This window comes from Myotis davidii, unplaced genomic scaffold, assembly GCF_000327345.1.
Source record: "Myotis davidii unplaced genomic scaffold, ASM32734v1 scaffold246, whole genome shotgun sequence".
In the NCBI taxonomy this organism is placed as follows: domain Eukaryota; kingdom Metazoa; phylum Chordata; class Mammalia; order Chiroptera; family Vespertilionidae; genus Myotis; species Myotis davidii.
In genome coordinates this window covers 1,080,190-1,088,071 of record NW_006296542.1, presented here as the reverse complement: position 1 = coordinate 1,088,071, position 7,882 = coordinate 1,080,190, and the positions used below count along the sequence as shown (strand labels likewise).

General features: G+C 54.0%; 1 protein-coding gene across 2 annotated transcripts in view; it reads right to left on the bottom strand.

Moving 5' to 3' along the window:
- Positions 1-7,814, bottom strand: part of FMOD (fibromodulin) — an 11,630-nt gene extending 3,816 nt beyond the window's left edge. The window contains exons 1-2 of one of the 2 annotated variants that reach the window (XM_006772002.2): positions 7,510-7,814; positions 3,293-4,281 (exon numbers count right to left, since the gene is read on the bottom strand). In XM_006772002.2, the coding sequence (XP_006772065.2) occupies positions 3,293-4,281; positions 7,510-7,805 (1,285 nt within the window). In that variant the 5' untranslated portion in view covers positions 7,806-7,814. Of the gene's footprint in view, positions 1-3,292; positions 4,282-6,855; positions 7,068-7,509 lie in introns of those variants that run through there. The other variant, XM_006772001.2, reaches the window with a different exon arrangement.
- Positions 7,815-7,882: the final 68 nt, after the last annotated feature.

Genomic DNA, 7,882 nt, shown 5'->3' with positions numbered 1-7,882 from the left:
CCTGCTGCTGTACCCGCCCTGCCCCACTGGATCCCAGAGCTGCTGAGTACAGTCCGAGCTGTGTTCCCTGCTGTTGCCAGGCTGGAAAAACTGAGGGCGATGCTAGTGGAAGAAGGAAGAGGAGGGGGAAGACCGCCTGTCCCCTGCACACCCGTTAGTTCCTGCCCTTCTTTTGGATCCTCCCTCAGAGGGTTCCTTCAATCCCGCCTGCACCCCCACCCGGGCCCCTGCCGGCCCCTGCAGGGGGGCCTTTCTGTCATGTGCCCCCCCTCCCCCCCAGGAGAGGGGCTAAGCTGGGGCTCTGTCTTCCCTGCTGGTGATCTGCCTCAGGGGCTGCTCCTCACATTCTCCGCCAGAGATGCCTGGCTCCGGGGGAACCACAAAAGGAGGGGCTCAGGGGCAATGCTACACAACCTGGGTGACATGGAGAGGCTGCTTTTCCTTCCCTGCCTCAGTTTCCCCAGCTTCGAAATGCAAAAGGTAAAACAAAACAACACTATGCCTGCTAACTTCAAAGTGGCAAAAAGAAGAAAAGCTAATAACAGTGATTGTGCGTTGCTTTCCCAATAATGTGCCAGGCCCTGGACCAAGCACTTTCCATGTGTTAATTCACTAATTAAGAAAAATAAGGAATTGCTGTTGTTTTGTCTAAAGAGAAGACTAGGAGAGAGACTAATAACGAGACAAAGAGGATTTGGGTTAAATTGTACAAGAAGGGATTTGGGGTAGACACTGAAAAATTTTATGTGTTTGTGTTTTGTTTTGTTTTCTCCTCACCCAAGGAGTGAGGATATTTTCCCATTGGTTTTTGGAGAGAGTGGAGAGGAGGGGAGAGGGGAGGGGGAGAAAGAGAGAGAAACATTGATGTGAGAAAGACACAACGATCCTACATGGGCCCTGACCAGGGGCAGGGATCGAACCTGCAACCCAGGTATGTGCCCTTGATCGGAAATCAAACCCGAGACCCTCTGATGCTCAGGCCAACACTCCAACCACTGAGCAATGCCAGCCAGGGCAGAACACTTTTAGGTTTTTTGACTTAAGGGAGAACTTTCTTGTGAGACCTTAGGACACTTTACTAAAGTAATTTTATCTTCATCAGAGTTTTAGAAAGGGATGGACCACCTAATATTTGAGCAGCAGACATGGTTCTGCATGAGGGCAGGATGGTAACAGACACTGTGATGAAGCCATTTCCACCCCAACTCTCTCTGATCGCATAGTTAGGCAGTGACAAATGGGTTCTCTCCCCTGACATGCTCTTCGCTGTCACGGTTTCAAGGTCAAACTCTGATGGAGCACAGCATAGAACATGCCTTTTCTGATGTGACAGTCCTCCTGGATTCAGAATGGGTGGCAGGTATGGAGTGGTGACTTCTGGGAGGGATGATGGAGAGTTAGTGGAATGATGGACAGTTGCAGGTAAATGTCAAACCCCCTGTGGCATGCAACATCTTAGAGATGTCTTAGAGAACTGCCCCCTTGGAATGAGACATTAAAGACAAAACCGGTTTGGTGTCTGGCACTTCAAACTAGAGGACCAGACACCTCGTCAGCTTTCTTTTGTTGTTATTGTTGTTGTTAATCCTCACCTGAGGATATTTTCCCATTGATTTTGGTTGCTTTCTGCATGCGCCCTAACCAGGGCCGAGCCAGGGAGGAGCCAGCAACCAACGTACGTGCCCTTGACCACAAGCAAACCCAGGACCCTTTGGTCTGAAGCCCGACACTCTATCCACTGAGCCAAACCGGCTAGGGCCCTCGTCAGCTCTCTAGCCCCACCGCCAACCTCTGGGACTGGTGTCTCTCTCACTCGGAGGGCTGTCCAGCTCATTAAGGTCTCACCAAATGACTGATCTGTTTGCTGAGCACAGGGAGAAAAAGGATCAAGAGACCCAGGGTGATGACTCAGCCCTATAGGTGCTCTTTGCTCTCAGCAGGCTCTGCTTCAAAGCCCTTTGTTAGTCTTTTTCTCCCCAGGGAGAGGGGACTTTGCTGACAGAGGAAGGGAGGTTAAATGCTGGCTCTGGGCCCTCCGGGTAGGATTAAGACATCAGATGCCCGGAGCTATGTAAACACAGTCTGAATGCAAGATTTTTGAGTAGGAGCTGGCACGCAACCAGGTAATCCAATCTGAAACGAATAGGCAGCTTTTTGGGTTCCTTTAGGTATCTTCAGGGAAGTGCCTGGGAAACAAGAAGCCCAGTGTCCTTGCCCATCACCCCAGGGCTTTGTCGTGGTCAGGCTGATGTTATTCTAGGGGGACCTCTGCCCTGCCTCCAGGGACCCCTTAAACTCCAGGGAGAACTGACCAGAACAAGTACTGCTTTCAGCTCGGAGCAGCTGCACATTCTTATCCACCAACTGTTAATGTTTGAAAAGCAAATAAACACCCAAACACAAGACCAGGCTGTAGAGGCAGGAGTAGATGGTGTGGAAATAGTGCATCCTCTTCTGGGCCAGTGAGTAGGTGCAGATGCCATGGTTTCTTAGCCCACCTTCTCCCCTCCCCCGGGATGGATCCTACAAATTCAACTTCAATCCCTTCTCTCTATGAACAGCCACGCCCAACCCTTTCCAGACTCATCTCTCACTGCTCTTCAATGCATGACCCCTTCCTCTCAGTCACACGAATTTCCTGGCTGTCCCCTGCAGGTGACCTGTGCAATGACTGGTTCCTTTGTCCCTGTCAATTTGTCTTCCCAGAATGGCTTTGTCCTGAGTTCCTCTAGCCCAGTGGTCGGCAAACTCATTAGTCAACAGAGCCAAATATCAACAGTACAACGATTGAAATTTCTTTTGAGAGCCAAATTTTTTAAACTTAAACTATATAGGTAGGTACATTGTTATTAACTTAATTAGGGTCCTCCTAAGCGCTTCTTCAAAATAGACTCGCCCAGGCAGAAAACCAACTTCTGCGCATGGGCCACGAAGTTTCAATCACACTGTACATGTGCACCCACACGTGGTATTTTGTGGAAGAGCCACACTCAAGGGGCCAAAGAGCCGCGTGTGGCTCACGAGCCGCGGTTTGCCGACCACTGTTCTAGCCCATGCCCACTTATCTCTCAGGACCTACATTGAAACTTCCTTCTGGGAAGTCTTCTTACCAACCACTGTCCACTAACTTTTATTCACCCTGCTGTCAGTGCAAGGCGGGGTCTCAGGGTGCTTTGGTTGTGCTCTCCAGTTACTCTACTGCTATGTCTTGTGTGTTGCCACCAGCATGCAGAAGAGGGTCTTTCCAGTGAAATAGACTGCCCCTCCCCATACCCCTTAGCCAAGGTCTCACCATTGATCCTATTGCCCTGGAGGTAGAGGTTCTCCAGGTTGGTGTTGACTGGGGGGATCTTCTGCAGTTGGTTGTAGGAGAGGTCAAGCTCAAGGATGCTGCTGGAATTGAAGGTGTTCGAGGCCAGGCCATTGTTGGTGAGGCTGTTGTGGGACAACCGCACATACAACAGTTTGGGTGACCCCCGGAAGTAGCTGTCGGGGACGGAGTAGACATTGTTGTGCTCCAGATACAGCTGCTCGAGGGCTGAGGGCAGTCCATCCGGCACCCTCCGAAGGTGGTTGTAGCTCAAGTCCAGCAAGATCAATGACCGGAGGCCCCTCATTGCACTGCCCACTTCCTGGATCTCGTTGTGTTGAAGGTACAAGGCTGTGAGGTTCTCCAGCCCCTCCAGCGCATTGTTGGGGACCCGCGCGATCTGGTTGTGGTCGAGATGGAGTTCCTTCAGGGATCGAGGCAGTGGGCCGGGCATCCGGGTCAGGTTGTTGTGGTCCAGGTACAGCCTCTCCAGGTGCCTCAGCTTAGAGAAGACCTTCCTGCCCACCCTATCACTGGTGATCTGGTTGCCGTGGAGAGCGATCCAGAGAAGCCCGGTGGCGTTGTCAAAGACACCTTCCTGGATGGAGGAGATCTGGTTGTTCTGGAAGTAGACATACTTCATGCGGGAGGGGACGAAGGGCAGGTACTTCAGGTTGCGGTTGTCACAGTACATGGCCGTGGGGAAGTTAGGTGGGCAGTCACACTCCTGGGGGCAGTCTCGAGGTTCTGGTGGTGGGGGTGGAGAGCCATAGGCGTAGGCTGGACCCTCCTCCACCCCGTAGGGGTAAGGCTCATAGGGCTCATAAGGGTAAGGTTCATAGGGATCGTAGTAGGTGGACTGCTGGCTGCGGAGGTAGTGGAACCACCAGTGAGGGTCGTCATCATACTGGGCCCAGGAGAGGGAGCAGAGCCCTGCCAGCAGCAGGACAGAGGCCCACTGCATGTTGTCTCTGCAAAAAAGGAGAGAGAACAGAGCAAGCCCACATGAGTGAGACTCCAGGGAGGGGAGTGGGTGAGCCTCAGGCTTTGAGCGGATCTGATTTGGTGCCAAACACCTGCAAATAGGAGCCTGGCTCTCCCTTCCTGCACGCCTCCTCCCAGCTGGACCTTGGCTGTCTGAGGGGAGCTGGATGCGTAGAGGCCCAGAAGGGGAGTCTTTGAGATGAGAAGAAACTTGAATGGGGGTGCTGCATTTTTTTGGACGGGCAGATCCATTGCAACCTGAAGGTTCTGTTGTGGCAGCTGGAGAGCCCATAGCAATCCCTGTGGGGTGGGGTGCTCTTCAGGCCTAAATTCACATCCAACTTGGACTCCCCGGGGAAGTAATAATTTTCAAAAGTCCAAGGAAAAAGCCCCGTGGCTCTTTTCATGTTTCTGGGAAACCTCCAGAAGTGGCTGGAGCCCTCAAAGGGGAAGATCTGAATTACTTCTGAAAGATCTTTTGGTCTCTTGGGCAGGCTGAGGGTTTCTGATTCTCAGTCTCTGGGGAGGTGTGGGCCGCCCTCCGGAGTGCCAGCGTCTAGAACAGTCTGCTGGGTGAGGACTCTTGGGTTAGCAGTGTGTGGCTACACAGGCAACTTGGCAGGCACTGGCGCCTGGGAATGGCCCTTGTCTTCCAGAGTGGCTGAGGGCAGGGAGCCTGAGTCAGTCCACCTGCTGTCCTCTGTGATGTCTAGGAAAGTGTTAGCACTCTTCATGCTCCACCACGGACATGACGCAAGAGCCATGTGGGGCCAAGAGACATGAATTGAGGAACAGCACAAAAGGGAATAGGAACTGGAGACTTACACGTGTGCCCAAGGGAACGTGGCTTTAGAATGGGATTCTGGCATCCCCCTGCCATCCCTGTGGAGACATCTGGATTAGCAGGCTCCCTATGGAGGCCCTCACACTGGCATCAGCCATTGCCTTTGAACTTCTATGCTAGTGAGATGAGAACAGGCAGGCCTGGGGATAAATGTAGGCTTGGTGCCACCTGAGAGGGAAGCTGAAGGTATGGAAGATGAGGGGTCAGGGGGTGACGTATCAGGCCTGAGCACCCTACTCTGACTACTTATAGCCAGAGTGCTGCATAGGTCCTGTGAGCAATGGGCACCTGTGAGTCATGGGCACCGTCCAGAGGTGTGAGTGTCACCCTTGGATGGGGAAACCCTAGACCCTTTTTTGGTCCTGGAAAAGTCACAGTTATCTCTCACCTGACTTTTGGGCCTTGCTGGGGTTGGCAGCTGTGGACAGGAGAAAGAGAGAAGTCTAAAAGCCAGCATGAAATCCACTGAACTGATGGGCAGCACCCTGACTGTGACAAGAGAGTCACTCTGTGTCTACCACCCCTCCCAGACCTTTCGGTTCCCTGAAAACAGTTCTCTTAGGCCAGCTTCATCCCATCAGCCTCTGGGCTGCAGAGGACCCTGGCTCACTCTCAGGCAGCCTGAAGCCTCGGACAAAGAGCCCACAGTGTTTCTGAGAAGCCAACCCAATCGCCCATGGCCTGGGCACGCTGGCTGGGCCCTGGCTCTGGCCAGGAGAGAAGACTGATGGAGCGGCCCACTGCCAACAGCACATTTTTCCATGCACAGCTCTGGGCTGCAGCAGGACCAAGGTGGCTGTCTGAGGCTGGCACACTGAGCCTCTGTCTCCATTTCTCCTTCCAGACTGGGTACTTTGGCAGACAAGAGCCACCTTCCTCTTCAAGACTCAGCTTTCCAGGGGCATGCATCCTGCCCACTTTGGCCTCTCCTTAGGAGCCCTGACTGCTGACAGGGTTTGGTGGGGACCTTACGCCTCTGCTGGTCCTACCCCCATCTCTTGTTGTCTGCTCTTAAATCACCCCCTAATGCTAGAGACCCTCCCATGCTCAGCGTTTCCTGAGGGGAAGTTTCTCAGACTGCCACTCTGTGAGTTGGGGAAGCTTACTCAGGAGTTACTGCTGCTCTCCCATTTCCCCACTCCACAGAACCACCCCTCCCTGAGCAGAGCGGAGGAGGTCAGACCAGAAGCCATCCCCTCCCTGGACGGGACCCCCACTCACAGCTCCCTACACATGGTAACTCTCAACACTTCTTTCTCTCCCTTTCACCCCAGCAACACACACACAAATGCCATTTAAAACACACACACACACACACACACACACCCAGACTCAATACAAAAAACTCCTCTCCCCCCCTCCCCAGCAGTGTTTCAGCCCCACAGCCCCTCTATCGGAGAGACTGCAGGGACACAGGGGCGGGGGCGGGGGCGCATTTATGAGTAGTAGCCAGGCAGAGCTAGCTCCCCTTTGCTTTTCGTGCCTGAGAACTGGAGGTCCCCTCAACAAGCAGAAAGGAGTTGCAGGACAAAGGTAGCATGCTGGGACCCCTTCTTTCAACGTCCCCTTGGCCATCTTCAGCATCCTGGGAGGACGGCCCAGAGAGGGAGAGGGAGGAATGACTTCTCCCTGCAGCCGTCTCCCACTCCCCAGCCCGTTTCCCTTATTTTCTGGCGGAACGACAAGTCACAAAAACAAGCAAAACGACTACACTTACCTGGAGTTGAACCTTTCAGAGTGACCACGTCCCTCTGCCTGTGGACTCCTGGGGCTGAAGGGAGTGTGTGTGAGAGCGAAGGAGTGAGCGTGTGTACTGAGAGCGCCCGGGTCTGTGCCAGGCCAGGGTCCCGCCCCCGAATTCCTAATCAAATATTGTGAAGAGAGGGGCTGAGGAGCCAGGATCCTGGCTTTTTCAGCTCGGCTGCAGGGGCGGAGCTCACACCCAACCGCGCGGTCCTCACACACACACACACACACACACACCCAGCCTCAATACACAAAACTCCCCTCCCCGCCTCCCCAGCAGTGTTTCAGCCCCACAGCCCATCTAGTGGAGAGACTGCAGGGACACAGGGGGGGCAGGGGCGCATTTATGAATAGTAGCCCGGCAGAGCTGGCTCCCCTTTGCTTCTCGTGCCTGAGAACTGGAGGTCCCCCCAACAAGCAGAAAGGAGTTGCAGGACAAAGGTAGCATGCTGGGACCCCTTCTTTCAACATCCCCTTGGCCGTCCCCAGCATCTTGGGAGGACGGCCCAGAGAGGGAGAGGGAGGAATGACTTCTCCCTGCCGCCATCTCCCACTCCCCAGCCCGTTTCCCTTATTTTCTGGCGGAACGACAAGTCACAAAAACAAGCAAAGCGACTACACTTACCTGGAGTTGAACCTTTCAGAGTGACCACGTCCCTCTGCCTGTGGACTCCTGGGGCTGAAGGGAGTGTGTGTGAGAGCGAAGGAGTGAGCGTGTGTACTGAGAGCGCCCGGGTCTGTGCCAGGCCAGGGTCCCGCCCCCGAATTCCTAATCAAATATTGTGAAGAGAGGGGCTGAGGAGCCAGGATCCTGGCTTTTTCAGCTCGGCTGCAGGGGCGGAGCTCACACCCAACCGCGCGGTCCTGTCTGCCTGCCGCTAGGAAAACCACCTTCTTTCCACTCGCTGTCTCCCCCAGCATTGGCAGCGCTGCGCTCTCTCTGCTGAATGAGTTAGTGGCGCCCTACAAGTTATTTGCACAGGGGCTGGGATTTTCAT